The sequence below is a fragment of the Nestor notabilis genome, unplaced genomic scaffold, assembly GCF_000696875.1.
Source record: "Nestor notabilis isolate BGI_N333 unplaced genomic scaffold, ASM69687v1 scaffold17498, whole genome shotgun sequence".
Lineage (NCBI taxonomy): Eukaryota > Metazoa > Chordata > Aves > Psittaciformes > Psittacidae > Nestor > Nestor notabilis.
In genome coordinates, this window is record NW_009939856.1 from 31615 (window position 1) to 59503 (window position 27889).

The 27889-nt window shown below is 38.5% G+C and overlaps 1 protein-coding gene across 1 annotated transcript in view; it reads right to left on the reverse strand.

The window, feature by feature from the left end:
- Window positions 1-27889, reverse strand: part of SLC38A9 (solute carrier family 38, member 9) — a 37632-nt gene that overhangs the window by 8513 nt on the left and 1230 nt on the right. The window contains 11 exon segments of the mRNA XM_010020086.1: window positions 1-30; window positions 1302-1415; window positions 7887-7993; window positions 10839-10946; window positions 12796-12993; window positions 15196-15255; window positions 17875-18045; window positions 18894-18987; window positions 19103-19166; window positions 19314-19435; window positions 20006-20138. The exon segment at window positions 1-30 is cut by the window's left edge and continues 15 nt beyond it. Of these exon segments, the coding sequence (XP_010018388.1) occupies window positions 1-30; window positions 1302-1415; window positions 7887-7993; window positions 10839-10946; window positions 12796-12993; window positions 15196-15255; window positions 17875-18045; window positions 18894-18987; window positions 19103-19166; window positions 19314-19435; window positions 20006-20138 (1201 nt within the window).

Here is a 27889-nt window from a genome sequence, read left to right on the forward strand (position 1 = left end):
GTCATCACTGGGAAAGTTATCTAGAAAATTCTAAACACAGGAATAATGTTACATTTATCAATGATACACTGATATGTTATATACATCTGCTGATTTTTAATAGCTGCGTGCAAGAAAGTGATAAAACCCAAGTAACTTCAACTGCTAAATGAATTCCATGGCATGAAAACCCCTCTCCCTCTTTTACAATTGCCTTGCCATCAAATAACAAGAGATCTTTCTAGAATTACAGGGCTGATGTCAGCTTTTACATTAGCATTATAGATGGAATTATTTTCTAAATTTCTGAACATCCTCAAATAAGCAAGGCTGTGGAAAGACCACGACTTTTTAGGCAGATGAATTCATATGCTCCTATTATCTGTGATATCATATCTACATATTAAAAAGTTATTTGATCAGTAGAACTGGATTATATACTACAAATGAGAATGTCTGAAAAAGTAGTATAAGACTTAAGTATCATGGAAATATACAAATGGCTTCATAAGTATTTAGGATAACTACAGCAAACAAATGGGAAGAAAATAATTTGTCATCTATTATTTAGCTGTGGTTTTCACCCCATGAAGTTATTTCAAAGGGTTCAAAAAAATCATTTAATAGTTAGACAGTGGTACCAGTTCTAACTAACCTACTGTCAGAGGAAGCCTTTAAATGCTGCTTCATTGCTAAATATTATGCAAGAGACGTGGAACACCTGGCATAAAATGGATCACTAATTGATAACTCCTATCTTTAAAGTCATTCAGGGTGTGGTAATCAGCCTCACCTATAAGTAGATAAGAGTTTAACAGCCTTCACAGGATGTTTCATGTGGTGCTGTTACCTGAAGAACTCCACTGGCAAGGCTCACCATAGTGTTAGGTTCCAAACCTACCCACGGTGAGGACTTCTACCTAAATGAGTTTGCATTCACAGGTACCTGGAGACAGTTCCAATGAGAGGGATTGGACACTGCACACACAACTAAACAAACTCTGCAGGATTAAAGCAGCTAAAGAAATTAAAGCTTCTACTGTTCAGTTGGTCATTTTGGTCCTTTCTTCACCACTTTCATAAAAGTATTTATTAAATGTTTGGATTTTTACAGAACTACTAGCCACTAGACATGAATATAAATGAGATAACTCAAGCATTACTCATCTTCTTGTGCCCATGAGGCATTAGCCAATTAACCAGGTCAAGAACAGATGTGTCTGCCAGGGTGCGTCATGAAGCAAGAAGCAGTAGCTGGTCTTTTTTTAATACATATTTACTGAAAGATCAAGGACAAATACATACTGTAGTAAAAATCTCACCTGTTCAATACATTCTTTGGATAGCGGTGGTGAAGGAAAAGAAGCAAAAATTATCACCCCGACATACAGATAGGTTAATCCCACCAGGAAGTATGCAATAGAGAGGTCTCTCACCTGAGGAAAAATAAAATCTTATTTTGGCCAGCACTGACACCAAAACAGACGAAATAAAAAACTCACGAGGAGATTCCTATAGCATTTATTACTGTCACTTTTATATTTATTACTGTTCAACATTTATTACTATTTCTTTCTCTTGCTTGAATGGGGGCTTCAAAACTGGTCCTGGATAAGATCAGATAGCTGCAAAAGGATACCGCAAAGTGGATCTAGACAAGTATTATTATCTACATACATTATTATTATCTACATGCAGAAAATGCATGAAGAAACAGATATGTCAATAGATGTATCACATTACTGCTGGACGGACAAGTGTACACTAGTTATTACATCAAACAAACAAGAAACACCCTCTGCTTTCTTACATTCAATTATCTCTACTAAGAGCCTTGGGACACAGAGACAACTGTCAAAGGCAGAAAGCACAGCAGTGCCATATGTTAAATTTCTCATGAGGACTAAAATCTTGAAATTAAAGACATCAGCCTACCCAACTGCAGGTATAACGTAAACAACCTTTTTTAAGAAGCTGCTTTGAAACCCAAAAGGATGGTCCACACAAGCTGGCTCAAAACCAGAAAACAGTACGTCAGGCTTCTCTGTGACTGGTGTGATAATGGAAGACGTAACTTATACACCATTAAATAAAAATACAAAGACAAATAAAATAGAAAGGCATAGGTAGGCACAGAGGTATGTATGTCCTTTAGCTTTACAACTGTATTTCATGACTTTAATTTAAAATTGCATATTCACTTTCTTACTAAATGTCTATAAACACCTCAGGTAAATGCACTAAATAATCATCAAAGATTTTTAGGAGAGACTGCTGAAGCTAAGGTCATAAATCCATATTTAACTGTATTACATATACCTAAATACAGATTTTAACTTCAGTGTTCACTTCTGAAAATTTTTACTAAAACGTATCTAGTGTATAAAAAGACTGTCAACGACACAAAAATGACTAAAAGTTTTTAGCACCATTTAGTATTGGAAAATTAGCAAATCTTCTCCAGTACTTTATGAATTTGCAGAATCCACATATACACCAGAATGACCTTATAGCAATGTACTTAGTATTCTCCCACATCAGTTCTCTTTTTTTTGGAAATAAAGTGGAAGACCATTTGTTTCTAGTTATTAGCTAACTATATTCTGTATAAGCTTATTCTACACTACAAACCACTTACTACCTTACAGCAAACCATTTGTTCAGCTGCTGCTGCTAATCAGCTTCTGAAAGGATTACTGGTAATGCTTCAATACATGACCCTATTTTCCTATGGCTGAAAATCAAGTTTTATTAGCTCAGACAAAGCACCAAATTAGGACTGTAAGGCTTCCAGACCAAGATCACAATTACGGTCTCCAGCCGCCTCACTGAGCATGGGCAACACCTGCTCACATCTGTGCATGGAAATGTTTCCCTAAGCGTTTCTTTACATTATATCCTTGTCAAAAGCAGAATATTCTGTACCTTTCTGGGGTCTTCCAAGGGCAAGGCGGTACCCAAGGAAAGAAAAAATGCTAGATTACAAGTTTCAAGAAAAGTTCAGAAGGAACCCTGTATTAGTGAGGCAACTGGAATCTCCTGCTCATTTTGCCAGTGCTTTTGGGGTAGAAGATTGATGCCTTTTTCCCGTCAGCCTGAAAAAGGCCAATGATATTTTTCATCAGACAACAATGTATTGTTAACGTTTACCCCAGGGTAGCCCTCACGCCCAGGGCAGCTGCAACCTCTTCCTCCTGCTGACCACTTACATGCAGCTGGAAGATGCTTTTCTGGATTTCACTCTCCTCGCACTGTTCACTGAGTAAGGACTAGCAACTTCCATCAGAGGTTGAACAATAGCGTTTTCTTTAAAGTACTCCCAGAATTCTCCTCAATTATATGAGAATTTGTACAGCTTTTTATGTAACAGCTCCCTCTTCAAAAACACCACTGCCCATCCTAAAAAGTCAGTTTAGGAATACCAAATCTGAGCATCCAGATTTCTTGCAGGGATTTATGAGTAACTTAAATGCAGGAAGCAGAGACTAAGCAGGGTGAGGTGGTTTTGCAGGGTGACATGGACTCTTGTGTCTCGAAGACAGGAGTTGGACAATTTCCCAAAATGCACCCAAGACCTTCTTTAGGCACATCATCTGACAAAACCTGTTTTCACTTGCTTTAAATTTGGTATTTTTAGGTGTATTCCTCATGTGTAAAGACAGCATAGTAACTCACAGTTGTTATTTGTACTACTGTAAAACTATTTTTGCTGCGACAAGTACTTGCAGCTGTGAGGGCAAGCAATCTGAAATTAAATTCTTACTACTTCCTTTGGACTACACTTGATTAAGAGTGGGTAGCTAACGTGCTATTACAACTGATTATACTAACCAGGTTCATGTTCCTACAGTTCTTCAGTGTGTATGATTTAATCTGTTCTGAAACTACGTGCTGAGATAATTCTGTTAGTATCTTTTTATAGCATGTAACACAATGCATCTTTTTCTTCAGGTATTGTCACCATACAAAGAAAACCCGGATTTTGATTTCCATAAGCAACAAGAAAAGAAATAGGCAACTTTAACCCCTGAATTTATTTTTTCTCAAATATTCATCACCTCCCTTGCAAACATCTGCTTCTGCATATAAGATGATTATTTTTGTATAAGAGTGTGTTATTTCTGTATATAACAAGAACATCTTTTGATTAATGTTCATTACTCTTCAGGACACCTGGGTTTACTCCCTAAAGACTGTGACTATAAATACTATTTAGACAGCATAATTCCAGCTAAAACCAAAGGACACATGGAGAGACATGAATGGATTAATTTTAAGTAACAGAGGAATAATCGCATTTGTCTATTTTAATTTTCATATTAATCTGTTTATATTCAGAATGAATATTACTGCGGTGGCAGCCGCCTAAGCATAAAAAATATGGCAGTCATCACACCTAAAGTTTATAATCTAAGGATCAAATGTAGAAAAAATGTGGAAGGAAATTATCAAAGATAACATGTAGGTCATCGCCACAAGGATTACAGCTTGCGACCTACCAAGCTGCTGCCAAGTACGCTTGAAATAACAGGCAGATTTTAAGGTGGAACTTGGAGTACCTGTTAACTGAGGTTATTGCTGAACGGGAGCTTTCCTGGTCAGATGCACAGAACAAAGTGTTGAAAGTGCCTTTGGAAGGACAGAAAATAGGGTGCTGAGGCTGGTGGCAGCAGCAGCAGAACAAAGGCAGAAATCAGCCTCCTAACAAAAAGATGACTCTGATAACTAACAAAGAAAACTCTGAGAGTAGAAGACATTATATCACACTCTCAGACTAGTACCCGGGCACAGGCTGGACATGCAGCGCAGGACTGGACACAGGCACAGTGATGGCTCTATGGCTCTGCAAATATTTCCTATGCAAAGCTGAAAAGAAGAGGCAACTTTCAGGCCTTGTCTTCCCTATTGCATGCCATGGAGAAAACAGTTCATTTTTCTCTTAGTATCAAAGTGAAAGCTGGTTTGTAGAGATGCTTCTTGGATGGGGAGGCCGATACCGGTGCTTAGCAACTATTGCCACATTAGAAGAAGTGCCTTTTGATATCCCATTTCAGACTGGTTACTACCTGAAAGAGAGATGTTGCCTCTGCAATATCTCAGCGGGACTCTGATCCATACCACAAAACCAGACTTAACCTGTTCAGGCATCAAGGGCAAGTGATAACATTTAATAAAGTGACAAAAAAGTACTTCACCAGGATGCATAACGCTGTGCACAATTTTGGCTGGAAAGAGAAACCAATGGTAAAGCAGCATCAGTTGAAGCTTACTCTTTACAGGGAATAAACAGTGTTTGAATATGGCAGAAAATAACAACTATTCACAGCTCCAAGCCTTCTGCAGTTACCTCCTGAACAAAAAACATCTCCCCACTACCAGCCATTTCCCCAGGTAAGTCCACAAACAATTGTTAAGAGACAGCACCAGCATATTTATGCCTCTAGGTCACACTCTCAGCTTGTATAGCACCTGTACAGTTGCTCAGGGAACCAGATCACAGACGTTAATCAGAAAAAAAACCAAAACCAAATCAACAACCAACCAACCAAAAAACCCAACTAATCACCTTTCTGTGGCTGGGTTAGTTTTTTATGCAATTAGTTTCCAAACTAGTTAATTGTGCAGTGCACAAAATCTTGAACTGATAAATATAAGGGGGCAGCAGTGGGAGATGAGAATAGGGAGTTTAACTTTGAATTGCACACTAAGAACCCTACTCGCAGGGCTTCTCCAGGCTTTGCTGCTGACATTTGACTTATCCAGTGCACTGCTCCTCTCACACCCACACCACTGTACTGGAATAGCAGCCAACGGAATCCTCCCCTCCATGTGTGTTTTAGTTTTGGGCAGTGATACACGCCTGTGACCAGAATGGAAGCTGCTATTGTTTCGGATTTCTAACTCCATAAAAGGAATGTTATTGTTTCTCTTACTTTTTTCCACCTCCCCAAAGAGTTGTTCTTATGACCACTAGTTTCAGCAAGTTCAAAACAGTACTCTTCCAGCTTGCCATGTTCTGCTCTTTTCACAGAACTCTGATGGAAATGACATGTTAGCAGGTCAATCAATAAAACAATGGAGTCTCCATTAGACTCCCCATGAGATACTGATATAAGAAAGTATCTTGCTGATGTAAATACGTAGGAAAAAATACCCTATACATATGTAAACCTCCCACTTAGTCCAGCAGCTTAGCGAAATAAGCACAAACAGCTTTTCAAGAGCATCAGTGCTTCATTAACATTTGGAAAGCACTACCAGACCTAGGTGAAAGGCTGCTGTAATCTCTAGCCAAATAAAACTCCTAGAGGAACTATGCACAGATTTGGTTTACCATAAAAAACCTTTCCTGCTATACTTAATGGTGAAATTTGAACACTATTCTGGAATGCAAGAGTCTGGTCAAGGGCTTGGGATCCATCCTGGGGCTGACTTGGAAATTCAACTTAAGCTCTAGAGAGGGCATTCAGAAAAGCTGATTCAAATGCAAGCAGCAGTTGCTTCCTCCTTAACACAGGAAAAGCAAACTGCGGAAGAATCCAGGTGCTGCTATTTGCAGCTGATTGCTTGCTCTGATGTAAATGGAAGGGGAAATACCACAGGAAAAGTCTTGAAGGTGGCATGGAAGCACTAGGCCTCCACTGCATACAGAGTTGATTGCTGGAGACATCACACCTTTAGAACTTGAAAGCCACAGCTAAAAAGAGAGAGAAATCTTGCTCTTTTCCAGATCATGAGATATTCTTACGAAAACTGAGAAAAAACTTACTTAATTTTCTTTCTCCAGAGCTCCACTAACCCCCTTTTTAGTTAAACTATATTCAGAAATGACCATAAAGCCCAAGACACTTTTCTGAAGGAGAATTTATGAGTCCTTTGCAGAGGTGGTCACTCACAAGCTAGCCCTGGTTCACAGGTACATAAAAGTAACTGGGCAGATTACTAAAGCAAAAGGTCATCTCAGTGCAATTGGCACATAATATGCATTTCACCTCCGAATAATCAAATGAGGTATTATTTTATATCATGTGTTGGCAACTGGGTCTAGGTTCAATCCCTGCTTGAGCAGAGCTGTTGGACAAGATGACATACAAAGGTCCATTTGAACCTCAACCTTTCTGTGATTCTGTACCAGCTTATTACACTGCTAATATTTTTAAATCTTCGCATGTTATTCTAGTTACCTTTACAGCTAAGATTTTAATGAAGCTGGACAAGAATCCTGGAAAGTAGGGAAGAAAAAAATAAACAATCAAAAAGAAAGTAAAAATGTACTCTAGGACTAACTCTATCATGTTTACTCCGTTTTGTATTTTATAATGGGAAGATATTAAGAAAGAATGCAGTTCCATCTGGATGAGCAATACATAACATTTTCTAGGGGAAAGTATCAGCCCAAAGTCTACATATCACAAAGATTCCCAATCCAAGCTTCAACTTTGAGGATTTCCTAAATGGTATCAGGTTTGTCTACGAATCTTGACTACTGAAGCAAAAATCTACTGAAGCAACTCTGATTAAAAATATATAGACCCCAACACTGTTGTTCAGGACTCTGATAAAATGAGTCTTGTGCCTAATTTTCTCCAGCATTTTTAAATCTAAAATAGGTCAGTTTTTCTAGGGTCTTAGAATGACTTCTTGTGTGTGATTTGACCATTTAATACCAGACTAACCACAAATAAGTCTAGGACACTCCTCAAGGTTTTAATCTGAAAAATTTGTAACGCATTTACTCACTGGTAGCCAGTAAAAGTATGTAGAACTGGTTTCTTATCAGATCGCAAAAGTGAGTTACATTTTCTGAAGCTATTACAGTCCCTGGATCAATTTCAAGCAGACAGGAAAAAATCAGTGTCGCCTGGCTATCTAGATACGAACCAGCACGGTCCTGTGAAATTACTTACATTATTTTCTTGATTCCTGTTATTTTGAAGAAGTGTGATGACACAATTGTGGATGAAGAACGCAAGTGTCAGAACCCCTGTCAGCTGAGGGAACTGAATTCTAAACTCTAAGGGAGGAGAAAAAGTGTTAATAACTTACTTCTTTGAAACAAACACCAAAATGCAGAGGACATAAGGTGCTGTGGAATCTACTGGCAGAAACACGAGCCTCCATGTCAAAATGGGCCAATCTGTTTCATCTTTGACCACAGCCAACCCAGGTATTTAACCAGGAAGTACAAAATAGTAACTATATAACAGACTCTCCAGCAAAGTTTTCCGGGAAACACCAACTATCAAAGATCATGAGGATGATCTAGGATTTACACATACAAACTTTTCTGCTTCTTAGCGGTTTAACTGGAAAATACTTTTGAGGAAGGAATTAAGGCTGTATCTCTCTTGGTTCCTGAACAGGGAGATGGGGGTAAGGAATAATACTCTGTGAGCATCTCTTGTTGTTAAAAAGTTACTTATGCTTCCAGAGGAAAAATGAGGTTCATAGATGTTTAAGAGGTTCTGCTTACAAACCAGGGCATAAAGGCAGACCGACTTCTTGTCTTATCTACGAGAAAAGTATTTATTTTTTTGTCTCCATGGGAATAGCATTGCTCTGCTTCTTTTAATACTTCAAGGACAATTCCACAAGATGGTGTTTCTGGAAGCGCCACAACTGGTCTAGGAATTCACTGATGTGTGACATCATTAAAGCAGCATGCTGTTAGTATTATATAAGGATGTATGTACTCTTTAGAGTGTTAACAGCAATTAGAGATCCCTGAGCTAGCTCAGCTTCTGGAAAGCATCCAGCAGCATAGCAAAACATTCATCAGAGGCTCACATGCCCTTACAGATCAAACCACAGAAAGCTCCATGCAAACATATTTAAGCCATTTGTCTCTTAGGAACTCAGCAAGGTAAACACACCCCAAGAAATTAAGGAAGGGCTCATCCAGGTTGAAAGAATATGCCTTCCCTAGGGCCGGATTTACTGTATCTTCAATACCTAACTAGTATGATACGCTACTGATACAATTGAGAGCACTAGTGACTTTTGGTCTTGTTTTTCATCCACTACTTTAATCTCAATAATAAAAAGCAAACAGATTCAGAATCTTTCAGCACTGCATTTCCCCCATCACTACAACAATCAGCAGCAGCCAGATTTATATGCATTAGTTACGTGCTTTGTCTATCTCCTAGCTGTACTAGTCACATTGCCAAAATAAATTGAGTGCATCACCTCTTAGTGACCTGTGGGCACATGTGTCATGCTGTAACTAATTTTATATAGGACTGCTTAATAGATCTTGAACTTCAAGAGGCTTAAAACCTGATTTCTTAGACGTAGTCTGTCTTCCAGTTTATGCTGGTTTGTTACTGAACTTTAGTCTGGGCAAATTTTCTCCTGCATTCTCACAAAAAGTCCATACGTATGAGGCCATGCAAGCATTTGAAGACTGTCTGCTGGGGAAGTTCAGGTTAAAACCACCTTTCCAACCTTGCAATGGAGGAAGACAAAACACTGTGGTCCCTTCTAGTTATAGATATCATTAAGAATACTGACATACAAAACAAATCAGGTCATTAACACAGATGATAATAATTCAGTGATTTGAAATAAAAATTTTTACACTGGAGACAAAAGCAGTTTGTTAGTCCAAAAATTCTGTCTCAAAGTAAAAGCTAGTGATGCAGGAAAATAGACAGCATAGATAGCACTATTTTACAACCACCTACATCTATCTTTAAGTTTGTACTTATGCTACAGTAGTTAGGAGGATTCTTAGGGAATTACGAAGATAATCCAGTCCATCCTTAAAGCATGCGCTTTGGTCTTGCATACAGTCATACTCAGCAAAAACCACCTGGCTTTGAAGACTCAGCATGAAAGGACAATAATCTTTTTTTCTTGGTGACATAACCAAGCTGAAGAAACTGTTTTAAATAGTCTTTCACTTGTTCCTTGGCATTCAGACCTTGAAATAGATGAATGCCTAACAGAGATGAGGAAGGAATGACCTTCAGCAGTTATGAAAAAATGAACAAACAGCTGGAGGTTTGACAGCTAGAGGTTTAGGGGTGGAGAAGGGTAATAACTGGGTTTTTAGCAGACTTCTCTGCCGAACATACATAGAATACGCTAGCCAAGCTGTTCATTCGGCTTGTGCCAGATCAATTTCAGTTCAGCTAGAGAGCTGCACCAATCCAAACAGTGGTAGAAGACAACAAAAAGTAGATGCAAGACCACTGAAACTGTCATGTGAACACACTTAAAACAAGTTGAATTTCATATTTGTAACCTTACTCAACTATCTCTAGCTTACTCACTGAGTTGTCACTCTTGTTGCCACAGTGCATTAACATGATTCCACAAATTAGATCAGATTCTGTTAGAAAGAGGGAAAAACTCTCGTATCTTTTTTTTTTTTTTATTTCTATACCGATACAGTATTTCAAAACCCAATCTAATGTTTTGAGTTATCCTTGTTTTCTTCTCCAATTCTACATTATTGGACCTAACAATAGTTTGCAATCCATGCAAACTGCTAATACGGTGCTTACTGTGACTGGTAAACTAAAAACGCACAAACACTTAAAAGAAACCCTAAGAAAGTTTGTATCTCTGAATTTTAAGTAAGTAAGTAACTTTTAAAGAAGGACAAACTACTCTTGTTTCTAAGAAAAGAATGAGTGATAATTCAACAGTACAGTGGACATCTCCTTGGAGCTAATTGGTCATACAATTTGGCTTCTTGTAAAGGATGTAGCCTCCACATGCTAATCAGACATCATTTCCTCACTTTATTTATGCCACAGAGGTGTTAAAAGATGAGAAATTCATTAATTAATTGCTTTAAGAAAAATCTTAAATCCATCATATATATGCTTCACTAAAGCATTTTATCTCACCTGGTACAAAAAAATCATTCTCTGTAAACCAGTTGTATTCTAAGTGGATTCCAAGACGAGCAGCCTTTACAGTAACCAGAAAAACTAAGTAGACAACTGAAACTGTACCTGGAAAAGAAAAGAGCCAAACAACCACCATGAGGAATTGGAAAGTATTTATGCTGTATTTTATTCCTGCTCTACCAACTAGTTACCTGTAGCCCAAACCCTTCGAGTTGGTAATCATTCTTAAAAATACAGGCTACGTCTAAATGTTCTTTTTCTTTGTATCTGTCATAAGGCAGAGAGAAAGAATAATGCACTTGAACCCAATGCAAGCTTTCAGCATGTTTAACGTTTTCCAGATGCTGCACTAGCGACAGTGAAAATACCACCTTGTAATCCCTGGTGCTGAGCAGACAGTGAGGTCTTCAGGCAGTAACAGATAAGTTCCAGCTTCAGCTGTCAGGATTTTAATCTAACAAGAGACAAAGTTGGCCACTGTACTGCAGTTACTACAATGTCCATCGAGTTATTGACTTTTTGAACCAAATACCCCAAAGAGATAGGAATGTTTACTGCAGTTGTGAACTTTACACTGGGAGCTAGATGCTGGGAATGACACTAGATCCCTACTGATTTAAACTTTGTTTTTATCATAACCTTGAATAACCTCGATCATAAGACTGACTTTGCATTCCATCTCCTTGGTTCAGAGCTATCGGGCAATACAGGTAGGGGACTACAAATATGATCACAGATGGGTACAAATGCCTTGCTGTATCTGCATATGGGATGGACAGCATAGGATTTCTGCTCTGCCATTTGAAAGAGATAAGGGTAGAGTGGTAAATACCTAAAAATTAAAGGAAACTGAGCAACAGTAAGTAAGGCTACTCAATGCAACCTGCTGGCCAATAATAGTGCTAGTCACCAGAGAATAGGTTATAGGTAAAGACAAAGAAACAGCATTTTCATAGTCCAGAATACAGATTCAGATAAGACATCAATTTATTCTAGCAGTATCTCCAAGGTTAAAAAAATAAACTGAAGAAATTATCATTTGATTACACACAGCACAGTCAAGCAGTTAGGAAGAGAACAGGTTCTGTAATTTAGGATCAGCTTAACAGCTAAAATATTCTCTATTTTCCTAATCATTCAGGTTTCCATAGGTGTAAAAATAAGTAAAAGTTCTCCATTAAGAATAACTTCAGCATCTCAAAAATTGCCTTTAATTTTTTCTTGTCCTACAAAATTCAAGGTTTACAAAAATTAAGGAAACTTTGAACAGTTTCTGAATTACTTAATAATCTACTGAAGTTATGACAAATTTTGTATTTTAATATTCAGATTCTCAACTAATAAACTAATTGTCCATGATAATGTGTTTATTTTAAAAACAGATAGTTACGGATAGATCTCACTTGACAAAATATTTTCTTATCCCTAATTTATACCTAGTTTACTCGGAAACCTTACTTTTTACACAGAAGCACTATCACTTACCCAACTTCTGCGCTGTATTATCATCTAGTGGTTCCAGACACAGTAGATCCAAGCTCTAGTTCTGTGACTCACTGGAAATGAGGACAAGGTAGACCCTCAATTCCCTGTCCTCTATCTCCTAGGACAAGAGGAAATGACCTCAAATTGTACCAGGTGAGGTTTAGCTTGGATATTAAAAAAAAATCTTCACCAAATGGTTATCAAGCATTGGAACAATGTGTTTGTGTTATGATCCCTGGAGGTGTTTAAAAGACTGTTAAGATCTAACACTTAGGAACACGGTTTAGTGGTGGACTTGGCAGTGCTGGGTTAACGGCTGGACTTGATGATCTTAAAGGTCTTTTCAAACCTTCCAACCTAAATAATTCTGTGACTCTATTCTACGATTCTACTCACTAGAGGAGATTTCACTGTTCTCTATACATTTTAGCCACAATGAACCAATGCTTTAGTAGTATTTGTTACCTACCTAGGACATTAAACTTTGCAAAGAAGGATGGAGACTTTAGATTTAGCAGGGGTAGAAGAATAGCAACCAGGTAGAACGGTACTGTTTGTGATTTGTTCCACCACTTCTCAAAGAGTTCAAAACCTGTATCATTGCCAGAAGAGAAGAACACGCTCCTGTTCTGTGGTGGGTGTCCACTAGCAGCACTTGGACAAATGACTGGAAGAAAGGAAAAGAAAAACATCCCCAGATGTAAAAGGGTTACTTGCACAGCATCTTCACAGCCAAGATCCCATATTTTCTGGAGAGTGTTTTACCTATGAGGAATAGGACCATTCAAAAGCAATGTGTAACAATTCAGTCCTTAAACACTTTTTTTTTCTTCTTATCAGGAGTTGAGCTCTAAGATTTCACTGTTAGGCACCATGCACTAAGCTGGCAAATGCTACAGTTCTCTCAGATGAGCACAACAAAGATGCTTACTTGTCTGAAGGTTGAGCTGTGGCATACGATCAGCCTTTAAGGACACATACCTATAGCTAGGTCTTCATGCCTACATGCATGTGCTGGAATCATGTCATAGCAATGCACCTCTGCACCTCGCTGCATATTTGGCACTGTAACCTGTCCCTCCACACTTCAGTAAGATCATATGAACCAAGATGCAAGAATATCTGTGTACAGAGAAGCCTGTATTACTGTACATTGCTCTGGGAGCACACGAACTAAGGATAAGAAGAAAGCTACTATAACTGAAAGGTCTAAAACTCATACACTGAACCAAAGCATCTCATCACCATGTGCAAGCACACCACTGCTACACAAGTAATTTAAGATATGTGCCCATAACACTGCCACATGGTGGCTAATCAATAGCAGCACCTGAAAAAGTGACTGGAACAAAACCAACCAACCAAAAAGATCCCTTGACAAAATGGTGCTTATTTGATTTTTGTTAGTATCAACATTTCTTTCTAACACATGCCTACAAAGCTGTGTGTTGAAATATGAACTTGTCTTCTTGTTCTTGTGTCTTATTTTAAATTTTGGCATCACCACAGCACTTGATAGCCTCCCTCCCATATTGGCTGTGTGCCTGTTCCGTTACAAAGGCAAACGTGTGAAAAATGTTCTGTCAAATTTCTTTAGAGACCTTTGTGTTCATTTACTTCCAGTTTTCTCATTTGCTGTCTCTCCATTGCTTGTAAGAGGATTGTTTCACAGACCTTGAAAAATGCTTTTGTTCTTACTGATCTCCTTACTAGCCCTGAATGCTATGCCAAGAGTCATCTTAACATCTGGCAGCCCTTAATTTTGTGAAGCAGCTGATTTAAATTTTCCAGTTGCTGGAGGATGCTGTGGAATATTGTTGTCTACTTTGTCTCCAAGTTATACCCCCTGCTGCATAAGAATAGGACAGAAAAGCAGAAGCAGCAGAAAACACATGAGAAAGAGCACTGCAGCAGCTATTGGTGCCTTCTGGTAAGGACTGGAGGGGATACAGGATTCGACCCTAGCTCAGATGCAAATGAACTGGTTTTCAGAACTATTTCCCAACTCGTTTGCCTGACTTCAGCAGCTGCTCTCCAGAAACATGACTGCAGCCAGTGTGACACACAGCTGCCTGGCTGGTACTGAAAGGCTTCCCCATTCCCAGAAACACTCAGGATACAGAAAATTTTCTGCTCCATAACAAAGCACTACATGTTCAGTTACTATATATAGGCAGAAGATCAGATGCTGACAATGCCCTGCTCCTGCCTTCACTGTACATTATTCTGCCTGCTTAAGAACAGTCAACAGCCCTATCTCCGTACTTGACTGCAGCTTTTTCTCTTAATTGCGCAAATGTCAAAAACTCTTCACAAAACACAAGCAGATGCTCATGTAGGGCCTGGCACTTGTTTCCTCTTGTGCTCAGCATCATGAAAGCTGTTCTTACAGCATTTTTAAAAACAACAATATTGCTGCAGAAGTCGTGAGGAGCAAAGATGCCCCAGCTAAGATTTTAAAGAGCAAGCACATCTGATGTGCTTCAATTTCAGGGTGCAAAGGTTAATCTTCATTGCAGAACTACTGTTCAGAGATCTAATATTCATGGTTTTAAGGAGGATCTATCTGAGTATATACAAATTCGTAGTTCACTTTTTAAGCCTTATTCCCACCCCCACTTTACTCTCCCTTTCATTCCTGTCTCCTCTTCTGCTCCCTTCCCTCTGTATCATTAAGCTTTCCAAGTGTATAGTTATTTGTGGAAGTATAAATCCCAGATAGAAAATTACCTTTTTTTTTTGTTTTGTTTTGTTTGAAAAAGGTAGGTAGAGCTTTGTAACTGGAATGTGGTTAGGTATGGAAACATGATGATTTGCCTTTAAACCCCAGCCAAAACCAAGAAACACAATATTAATAAGTGCTTCTTACCTTTATTACTTCCATTCGTGCCAGGAACAATATCTGTTACATTAATGTCATGAACAAAGTCTGAAAAGAAGAAAATCTTACTATCAATGTCCCAAATCTGCTATTGGGCTTTTACCTGTTGATTGACAAAAATTAAGTAATATTTTGGAAAACTACATCAAAGTTGTGAAACATCAGCTTGCACTCCCTCCAAGTGGGTAATTTAAAACTTTCTTTTAGAAGTATTTAAAGTAGCCCTCACACTGCACTCCTTTCTTCCCAATAGCCCTGTCCATTTATGAAGTTGTCAAGCCTCCCCTTACAGCTGCTCGTTCTTGTTCCTGCTGGAATGCAGGGACACCTCTGCTTATCCCAGCTCCTCTGTCTGCAGTGTTGTATAGCAGGTTACAGCCTCTTTTGGGACAGAAACAAAGCGCATGCAACCATACCCTTAGTCCACATGGTATTATATAGAAAAAGCTTCCCCTACTGATTTTTCTAATCTTGTTTTTCAGAAGAGGCTCTGGGGGGCATGCTTTATCCATGTTGTATTTTAAAGGGAATCTCTGAAAAAAGTTTTAAGTCTCACTGTCTACAGTCATCTCCAGTAGTATTTTGTTTCCAGTACACTCACTCCTATGCTGCTTTACTGCTCTGCCACACCAGGTATTTCCAAGTTTCTACAACTTCACCAGCATGAGAGTATTGGATAGCAATTTTCTTGTATTTATGTATATATGCTCAGAAAATACCCATCAGCTTGGTAACTTAATTAGAGTGTCTCTGGTTAAAATTTGCTTCTGCTGCATGTGGATGTATTATGCACACATAAAATCAACTGGGGCAGTAGGCCTCAGACGCTTGAAATGCAATTAACAGCAGCTTGTTTCTCATAAAAAAGGCAAAATGCATTGTGGGAAGAAAAGTTTTTGTTTCTTCATCATGTTTTATGACACCCTGAATCACAATTGAGTTTCTCACACTTACCAATACCAGTTCAGTGTATACAACAATCAGCAGCTTGAACTAATACCATTCATCAGCTCCTCGCTTCACCACTGTTTTGTGTTGCTACTTAAAAAAAGTACGTAGTGTGAAGCCATGATAAGAACTGGCAGGTCTTACAGAACTAGAGCACTTTGAAGTTTGTTATAGACGGAGAGCCAATTTATGTTTCCTCTGTACTTAAAAGTGTCTTAAGACCAGCACTTGCACTTGTGGATTTATTTCTGTTTTGTAAAGCATAGGACACCATGTTTAAAAAAAAAAAAAAAAAAAGAGACAAGAAAACATGCTTGGCTTAAAGTTCTTGTATTCTTTGCATACTACTATCTTCTAGACCATCCTTCCTTTGGAGATCATTTTGTTCCCACCTAAATTGTGTGTGCAGATTGTTTAAAAAGTCATCTGAAGCAGCAGGGTTAAACACTGCACCCCACTTTGAATAACTTGGAATGCATGGCTGGAAGATGCCATTGTGCCAAACCTACATCCTATTACCCATTTTTTAACCTACTAATTAAGTAGCCACAATGACAGTTAGGACAAGAATTCAGTGATTACTTATCACAGAACAAACAATTTAAATAAGAACCCCAAACAAATATAGATGAGTGATACATTAACATGCCAAACTCAGGGAAAAGCAGGACTTTTTTTCCTAGAAAAGGAACTGTTTTGTTAATTCTGAAGTTTGCTTAATAGAATTGGAGTTACTTGGTTTAGAATAATTCCAGATTAAAGCACTAACCTTATTTAAAACAAAAAAATACAGAAAACTAAAAAAACCCCAAAACCAACCAAAACCCAACCAAAACCACCCAATCAAACAACAAAGTCTAAAATGAAATGGCCCTAACAATACATGAATTAGGTCAGATGTAGAATACACCAGTCATTAACCAATAAAGTATGTCCTCCAGGAATGGTGGGAACTCTAAGGTAAAGTGTCTGAGCTGCTATCTGCCTCTGATTTGTTAATTACCTTCAAAACAGAAACTCTTAAATCTTAGTTGTATTATTCAATGCTATGAGCCAGATTTTCAAAGCTCTCAATTCCATCATTTATTCCCACAACTCTATATACCTAATTGATTGTATCCACAAAGGCTTATGTGTCTGTGCACGTACAAGGGTGCAAATAACCAATATGTTTTCTTTTGTAGCAATGCCAGATTAAGAACTGTTCTTTCACAGTGCTACAGTTCATCCTTCCTTCAGGGACACTTGCAAAAATTTTCAATATGGCAGCACTCTAAGTGTGTCTGTTGAAATCTAGAATGAAACTAGATTTTTTTCATTGATCGGGATCATTCCAACAGCCTCGCCTGTTACATGGCTGTTCAAATGGTTACACCCATGCAAACAAGAAGGGAATGAAAATACAAAGTGGAAACAAGCAACCAGGTTTGGGTTGTTTAACCTACACCAAGAAGCCTAATTACTGACATGCAAATCAGATTACTGGCCCTTCATCTTCCATTAAAACCATACTTTAAGAGAAAAACGGAGAAACTGGTTTTGAAAACATACATAACTGTTTGTAACTCCCCACACTTTTACTTATTCTTGCTTGACTTTTCAGTCAAAGTAACAGAAAAATCAAGATCAAGTAAAATGGACAATGATTTTGCAGTATAAAGCAAAGTCTTGACCTTTCCATAAGACAGCTGTAAATGTTAACCAGAAATGTATACTTACTGTATATAAACTTTCCTGTGTTGAACAGAAAGTTGGACATAAGCACCCAATAAACAACCATGGCTCCAACAAGCGATACCATAGAAAATAAGAGGCTTGACCACTGACCAAAGGATCCAAAGTAATACTTGCAAACATCTGGGAATTCCCAGTTTGAAGTATCTATTAAAGCTGAAGAACATAAAAAAAATAGAAACATACCTAAACAAAATGTTGTATGAGAATCAGAACTCTTCATGACAGGATGTGTTCTTGTTTCAGAATACTACTACCCTGAGTACTCCCAGAAGCACCAGAATAAGACATGGTGGTAAAAATGCAGCTATGCATTTACACAGCTAAGGCCTTTTGCAGAAGTTATGGCAAAGTAGACCAGACCATGAACTAGTCTTCAACAGTGCCCAGAAATGAGTTGTCACAAACTGGAGGTCTTAACTGCCTTTATTTGAGAAAGTGAAGGGTTAGTTTATGCATAAAAGCACCAACTACAAGTGCTGCAAGATGTGTTTCAAACAACAGAAGTACATTCTAAGCAGAACCACTGTCAGTGAGGCAATTGTCCGTAAATTGCTTCCAAAACACATTATATATAAATACTAGTGTACAGGCATACAACATCAGTGGATACAGCTATAGCCCACATATTCCACTGCGAAACGTGATCAGAAACACATGTAGAGAACTGGACAGTGCTTATAGAGAAGGGAAGCCTCTTAACTCCCGTAAGTTGCCAAACGCTTAGTAAGTGAACATATGAAACTTGCTTACTAAGAGTTTGGGTTTGGCTATAATACTTAGGTCCCAAGGAGATGAAGGATAATCTAATAAGGGAACACAGACATTTAGCTTGCAGAGCTTAGTTCCAGACTACAAGAATAGGGAGACATTCAAAGGAACAGCTTTTATTTGCAGGTTAGGTCTAACATACAGTAAAGATACAGGCAAACTAAGAATCTATCAGATCTCTGTATTTCACACTGAACGGAAATATTTGCACTATGAAGCTTCATATTTCTTACGTATCATTTTCCGCGATTTCACAACTCTGTAGCAGCAATAAAGAGTCAAAATGCCCATCAGTAAGATGAGAATGATTCCAGAAGTAAAGCCTGCCTGTTAAGAGGGAAAACCACAGTTTAGTTTATCTATCAGCAACACTACAGAAAAATGAAGAGCAAGCCATGTTGCCAAAACCATTTTCATACACACACATTTTTCATAGTATTACCTGTTTTATTCCCCATGGGATACTTAATATAGATGTACCCATCATTGTGTTCCATATCATAAATCTAGGAAAAAAAAAAAAAGCCAGTGAATAATTAAAGAAGCCCTCTTACGTCATACTATCCTTATAGCTACAATAATTATGCATACATTACAGAACAATCAATATTAATACATTTTCTGGCTAATACATGGCAAGGTGCTTAACATACATTGTCACTATACTGGAGTTTTTACCATAGCCATCTGTGCAACTGTCAACTTTAAAAGCAGTTCCTAGCGGACTGTACACGTAGATTTCATCAGGAGCTGGAAGTACATGATCAGGCGCAATCTAACAGATAAAAATCAATGCTTGTTAGTAATACCAAAGTAACTGTTGTCCCAAATACATCAAGTCAACTTGTTGTAAATCACAAAACCTTTCCATGAAATTACATTAAAAAAAGAAAAACTGGACTACATTAATTTTCTCCCCATGAAAGCCTCCTAGTTGATAGATTTTTAGTAGATCACAGGAAAATATATTTTTCTTCTGCAAAACATTGTAATAGACTATAGGCACTGATCTTGCTAGTTCAATCACTGCAGCTGACCACTGCTTAAATCCACTTATAAGTGGGAGAAATGAGTACACACATCTGGGCAGCCTGGACCACTGTTACGAAGTTCAAGCTGTTTTTATGTTTTCTTTGGATAGTGAAGGCATTACATAAGAAGTCAATCACGACTGGTGATAACACAAGATGTTGTTAAGGCACTCAGCTACTAGCTATTTACTTTAAGGCAAGCTGCAAAGTGATTCTCCCCCTGCCTTCACTTGTACTTCTTTTATAAATCTAGGCTGTGGAAGACCCAACATGCCAAAGACCACTCAGTTCATCTGGTCCTGTCTTTGCCTTACCAATGCCCTGTCTGCAGGAGACGTGAGCCTGCCATAGTAATGAATCCGCTTATTCATTGCTGAAGCTTCATCAGTGGCTCTTTGCATGTCATCATTCACACTGACTATGTTTGTAGGCTCCACATGAAATGGTCTAAAGGAGGAGAAAAAGAAAGAAAGGAAAATCTTTAAAACCCTAGAACACAAGAGCTAACATACAAATCAGAGCACAGCTTAGCATCACTCAGGATGAGTCCGTCATTCATTGACACAAAGTAAATGCAAAAATATCACTGCCAGGAGGGAAGCTGCCATCCCTGAAAGAACCATGTGTTTATATCATCCATATTAAAATGGCCTCTTGCCCAGATTCTGTGGGGCAACCTAACATCAAAATTCAGACCTAATATTCAGTCTATTAGTTCTCAACAATGAGTCACACCAGAACTACATGTTAATAAGCCTGGCCAAGCTTATTAATGCCTATAACCAACCAGTGTTGCCAGAACTAGTGATGAGAAACACTGGTAGAAACAGAAAGCGTGAGAAGGCAAAATCAGAAAGGAGATAGAGAGGACTGAGCAGTGGTAATGAAGACCACCTATGAAAAGGCTAGGAACTCCTAATCCATCCAAAAACACTGTATAAAATTGCGTTTAACGAGGAAGGAATCAAGCCCAAATAAGTCCATGTGCTCATACTATTTTTAAGCCAATACAACGAGGAACGGAATTTGTTACAGTACATGGAACAACAGATGTCCGTTTGCAGTTTTGAACTACTTCATGACTTCCCTTCAGATTTATCTGGCGTAATCACGGAGACCAGGACTGTCAACAACAGAAGTCCTACATCTCTCACATAGAGATGTACAGAATACAGGGCATTTCCCTTCCCTCTTCCCCAGCTGAGTTAGACTGCAGGCACAGTCACAGCTACTGAAGGAGAAAGCAGACAAACCACATACCCTTTGATTTCTCTGCTCTCATGTAGCTACACAACAAGCAGAGTGAAAGCCACACTGAAAGTTACAACACAACATAAATCTAGTTTCATGCAAGGGGTGCTACCAGAGAAATGCAAACTAATCAGGACATTGCAGAGATTTTTTTTTTTAATCAAGGCATACTATCCTATTGCTTCAACATTCACTCCTACTACTGACAGGCTAATTTCTCAAACAATAGAGGGGATACTGGTGACCTATGAGCCTTGATACAGGGGTTTGGGTTTTCTTCTTTTTCACCAGTGCTTTTAATTCCTAAAGCAGTCTCAACAGCTTTCTGATCTTCAGGCTGACGTTAAAATCACTCAGAAACAAGAATCACCCCAAAACCAGAACCCACTAAAGTACAGATCACAAGTTTCAGGCTACCAAGAGCAGAAATTAAATTAGCAATGAATCCATGCCATATTTCCTCTAATATGAGAAAAGTCTATTTGAATTGACTGTTTTTCAATACCCATTAGACTACAAAGGAATGTGGTTAACCCCTCCTGCCTCAGCTTTCAATACCATGACAAAGGTCCCATTCTCTTTCCCAGTGAATCATTAAGCATTTGCACCATAGCACTGCCTTTTATCTGGAAAAAAGAAAAGGAATACAGCTCTGAAGCTGGTTGTTGTATCTTTGGAAGAGATAAAGGTCAGTCCTTATTCCTGTTTGCTTAAGTGGACACAGCACGTAAGAGTATTTACTGGACTAATAAAAACTGACGAAGTGGAAAACAGACAAAAATAACTTCCTTCTCCACAAATTCATTCTTTCCTTCATCTTAGACTTCATTAATTCTTATGTCTTCCTTCATCATAGAAAAAATGGCTTAGATTTGCTGAGCCATTTCCCACTTACTGAAATGAAAATGAACACACTTTCAATTTTTAAAACATTCTCAACTCTTTCCCCCTGCCCCAAGAGCTGTGACATGAAAGGGGAAATTCTCATTTTGTGCATGTACTTCTGTGTCGTCCTTATAAACAATTAAGAGAGTGCAATTAAATAGGAACAAATTTTAAGCAATACCTTTATTACCCAAGTCAGAGGCACACAGGGCTGATTCCATATGTATATATTGTACAGAAATACTTGTGAATAGTCTAAAGGACTTCACTTGTTCTAGGTTAGAATTCACTGAGCTGATCCAATCATTGGACACTGCTAAATAAATCTCACTACAAGACCTGAAAAATAAAGACTGTAGTTATGAAAACAGGAAATGTAATATGTTTAAACGTCTCCCCACTCCCAGTCATCTCTCTGCTGTTTTCTTTTTGTATCACTGGCACACATTATATTCAGAACACTAAAAGTATGTGTTTTGCTAATTATACAGCAGCTGCATAGCGTGAAGAGCTTCATGAAGACTACCTGTTTCCCATCTCCAGTAAATATTATTAGTATAACCCCATAAGCTTCCAGGGCTACTGTGGAAAAATTACACTGAGACAAAGTCTGCATTTCGTTTCAAAGCTAGCAGATCCATGGCAAAGATTCCTTCACAATGGTTGTTCAACAACTGCTGACACGGATGTCAAAGAAAACTGTTTCAGTCTCAAAGACAGTGGAAGGTTACTTTTTAAGGAATTCAAGTTAAAGCCATGGATGATTTTAAAATTAAAATATCAGAAAACAGGAATATAACATCTTATTTTACATAGAAAGCAGTGTTGTTAGTCAACAACCAAATATCAAGAAAAATATTCATGCAAAGCAAAAATTTATCTGTCTATAGGAAATAAATTCCTCAGAGGAAGATGTTTCATTTTCTCCTGTATTATGAACAGAATCTGGACTGAAAAGCAATTTATGGTCTAGCACAAAACAAAAGAATATGATTCAGAATCCAATGTATGTGTCAGGAAAAAAATAATTAAACAACCCTAAAGAAATTCTATGTATTTGTGGCTGCTGCTTCCTGCCTGGGGCAGTACACGTTTAACACTGCCAGTAGTTAGTCTGTTTCCTCTCTTATCCCTTCTGGTGCACATCTGTTGAAAATGATCTAAATCAGCCATTAATTTTCTTTTTCTCAGGACAACCTCTAGTCTTACGGAGCACGTGACTGTGCTAAAGTAGATTATCCACCCATCGGTTTTATGGTGTTTGAAATTTCTTTGAAAATATCAGTTTGACATGGAAGCTACGTGGGCAGGCTGAGACACAACCCTCCTCCCTGATCTCCCCTAGGAGAGGGTAGCACTCTCTCTAGGAATCAAGGTAATTTCCCAGACCCCAGCTACACCCAGATCAAAGACTGGTTGTAGGGCATACTCAGACAGAAATCTGACAAGCTCTCAAAGACTCAAAAAAGTTCTCAAAACCTGAGATTTTCAAAGCCCAAAGCAGGTAGCATCTAAACTTGACAAACTCTCTTTAGGGATCTTGAGTCTAGCAGACAAGCATTCTGTACAAGCAAGCACCAGCAGCTGCAACAGATTCCTAGAAAACTTTCTGATTTACACAAGCAACCACATTATCTCTCACACATGGCAAAATAATTATAAAAAGGATGTGGTACAATGTCATCTGGGGGAAAGGGAGAGGTTACATGACTGGAGGGTGTGACAATGCAGAACAGTGCAAACAATTTCCATGCATCGAGATAGACTAGAGTGTCAAATGACTTTATTATACCCATACTGAAAAGCACAATTCCAATTTATATTTGAATAGCTAGCCTGAAAAACAATGGTCTTTTTACCAGGGCAAACACACTGTTAAAATACAGCTGTTTTCCCACAGCACAATGAGGAGGGACAAGATGCAGGATCTCATGCAAATGCCACACCTTCCATACACTATACCATCCACATGTACATCAGAAACCATTCCCAGAATACCTGCACCTACACTCACCTGTTAGTTATTTCTCATGTATACAAAGGACAGTTAATAAGAATTCTAGTGCTGTTTCAGGAAAAAAGAGGGCCGTCTAAATTTCCTCGCATTACAAACTTTGGTAGCAATTTTGCAAGCAAACAAAATGAAGAGATGTTCATAACTAATGTTACATGTACATCAGAAACCATTCCCAGAATACCTGCACCTACACTCACCTGTTAGTTATTTCTCATGTATACAAAGGACAGTTAATAAGAATTCTAGTGCTGTTTCAGGAAAAAAGAGGGCCGTCTAAATTTCCTCGCATTACAAACTTTGGTAGCAATTTTGCAAGCAAACAAAATGAAGAGATGTTCATAACTAATGTTGTTTCCAAATATTGTGCTAGGCAAAGTTCAAGGGATGGATTTGAAGGGATAGGGGAAACAGTATAGGAAACAATAGGAAAACTTGTTTGGCAAACTACAAACAACTGGTTCTAGACATCTGATCAAAAGCAGTGGTCTGACTATTGAGCTGTTACAGTATAATACAATTTTTTGTGCCAGTGTGCCTTTTGGCTCTGCATGATGATAATTAATAACTTCACATTACACAAACTTTTCACATTTAAATAAATACAAAAAAAAAATCTTCTTTACAGGATGCTTAGCAATTTCTTTCCTCTCTTCCAAAGAGATCATAAGAGCCACTTATTTTAGCTTATTGCATGTATTTCTTTGACACCCACACCAAATGGTAACTTTTCAAGGATGCAATAGGATTATTACACAAAAATAAAGCTAGTTAATTCCTGTGGCTTTACTGTCTTACTAAGTCACCAAATTATTACAGGAATGCTTTACATAGCACAGGAGAAACTAGTAAGTAAAACTGATGGAAATTAAAGTAAGAAAAAAAGTAGTAAGAGGACAACTGTACCCATAGGTTGCTATTTCTAAATTGGGAATTGCATATCAGGATAGGAACATTACAGATGTCCACGCACTTCTCTAAAGTAAAACTGTTCAAAAGAATTCCACGACTGACTTGATTTTTACTTTCTAAGCTGTCTGAATTTACTCAAGCATTGTAAACAGTACACTTACAGTTTATCCTATAAGATCTTAAGTCTCTTGGCAATACATTTTACTTAAAACTTTTTCCACACTCATATCATGCTTGTCTTGACAATGGTTACAGCATGACCACATTAAACACTGCATGCAGAACCAAAATAACCTATCAGAGCAAAATACTAAACCACCTCCATTGCTTACAGGAAACACATTTTAACAAATAAAGAATCACAAGCAAAGAATCACAAGCTTTACCACACCACATTTCAAGAACTGTTCCCTCTTATGTGCCAAAGGCAAAGCTATTCTGCTTTTCTCTGACAAAGAAGTACAGAGGTTCTTAACTAAGAAGGTTCAAATTTTTCCTAGTTAGGAAGCAGTAATACTATGTTATTATAATATTTATTATCATATAATAGATGTTAGCAACATTGCAAGCAATAGAGTGAAAAGACCACATGGGCATGGAAAGGCAAAAGCATAATGACTATAGAAATGAATAGGCAGTTTTGCACAGGTTAGTCCTGACCATTGTCTACCTTTAGTAAGTTGAAAGAACTTTGAAAATAAAAGGGAACTAACCACTTTTGCCTGAAAAAGGCTTCTCTAGCTGCCATCTACAGACACTGTTTAATTTATAACTTTCTATTTCACCTACTGATCTACTTTATGTAAGTACACTTCAGGATTTCAAAAAGAATAAAAAAAGGAAGAAGGCTTGATCTCCCTCTAGCAGGGGGCATTGCCAAGTTTTGTCGCACGCAAAACAAACAACACAAAACATCATTTCTTTGAAGGTTCAGGTATTCCTGAAGACAACTGCAGTATCTGTTGACAATGAATAGATTTAAAGGGCAGTCAGAAGAAAAACCAGAAACTCCCTCTCTTGCATACAATAATAATCAATAAGCCATTGCAGCAATGACATACTAGCTTTTAAAGGGACCTACAAAATAGGCAACCTAGTATGGTGTGAGTAATTCGGGTCATTGTGGAGAACAATAACATCCTCTTCAAAAAGATTAAGACTGGCTTTATATTTCCCCAAATTAGCAACAGAATACGAGACAAAATAATTTACAACTCTAAAAAACAAGCATCTTATTGTTTTTATGTAAACACTGAAAAGCATGCCTTTCAAAAATCCCAAGTCCTTCAAGCTGTTAAGAAAACCAAGTAACTACGTAAATGCCATTAAATCTCAAACAACCCAAACAAAAGAACTGAACAGCACTGACAAACAATGATTATAAGAAATCACACAAAACACTTCCAAGAGCTATCTCAGTCAAAGCAAAATGACCACCTACCAACGTCTGATCAAGTTTCTGAATAGTGAGTTAAAATGGAAAAAACTAAGCAGAGCAAATCACATACTGTTGCACTTGCACAACACTGGATACTTCTATGCATGATAAGCCTGTCTCCCTGGAGCTGCTACTCCCTAACGCTCTAATGAAGAAGCCCTTCAAACCATTCACTGCTCTGACCATGGCTGACATGGACACTAATGGCCTCTTCTTCCTTTTTGTAAAGACTTGTGTCAGCCTCTTCTAATACACAGAGATGGAGTTCAACTTTGTTTGGCCCCTCTATGATTTGCAGGCTTTCCTGACATCCCAGAGGTCATGCCCTTCATCTTTGTGCCACTGCGTGCTTGGAAGGCAGAAGACTGGGTTGTAGAAAATGAGAGAACGAACTCAAGGGAGACACAATAAGGACAAAGTGGACGGATCTGCAAAGGTGTAAGCTGTGGAGGTGGGAACATAATCCAAGTACTTCTGTTTTTGTGAGGGGAACCTAATGCCACAAGTTATGACATTTTATGAAGCCAAGTCTCCAAACTTCAGAAATCACAAGAAAAGGAAAAAAACCACACAAAATGAGGAAACAATACTTAACCTCACTTTTGAAAAGTGAATCTTGACATTTTGATATATCACAAAGGTAAAAACTTCTCCTGTTGCTACTGCATCACCACAACACCTGATAACCACTGCTCTTCAAACAGAACACATACTTCCTCTAACACAAGGAACTCCCAGAAGCCATTAAATTAGCCATTATATTATGCCAGGAGGACCACAGAGGGGCTCACACACTCCTCGAAAAGAAGATAAAGCAAGAATTCATTTTGCACATTACCTCTTCCCACATGAAAGTGCTCCACTGTTTCCTAACTTTTATATACAGAATTCTGCAGCTTCTACACTGTCCTGGGTTCATTCTTAGTAGCTGGTGCAGTGCTGTGTTTTTGACTTTCAGCCTGGGAACAACGCTGATAACACTGATGTCTGTAGTTGTTGCTCAGTAATGTTTACTCCGACCAAGGACTTTCTCAGTCTCATGCTCTGCCAGGGAGGAGGGGAAGCCGGAAGGAAGCAGAGACAGGACACCTGACCCAAACTGGCCAAAGGGCTATTCCATACCACAGCACATCATGCCCAGTATATAAACAGGGGAGAGTTGCCCAGAAGGCCCAGATCGCTGCTTGGGTCAGGCTGGGTATCGGTCAGCACGTGGTGAGCAATTGTATCCTCTCCCTTTGTTATTTTCCTTATCATTATTATCGGCAGCAGTAGTGGTTTGTATTATACCTTAGTTACTGGACTGTTCTTATCTCAACCCGTGGGAGTTGCATTCCTCCGATTCTCCTCCCCATCCCTCCGGGAGCGAGGGTGGAGGAAGAAGGGGAGGAGTGAACAAGCGACTGCGTGGTTCCGAGTTACCAGCTGGGCTTGAACGACGACATACACCTATGCTCCCTTTGCTCCCCTGGGCTCAATCAGACCCTTATTTTCCTTCCTTTGCTCGCAGGGAAAAGAGAGATTGTTTAGCTCCTGGCTAACGTGTAAGCTGGCTCTCATGGCTTTCTAAAGCTGCGAGCTGAGAGCAAAACACTATCGCCAAGAACTCTCTTGGCTGAAGTGGGTTTCAACAAGGCGATTTTATATACAACAGTGCCATCTTCAGTTCCCTCAGGAAAACTGCTCTACCTAAACACG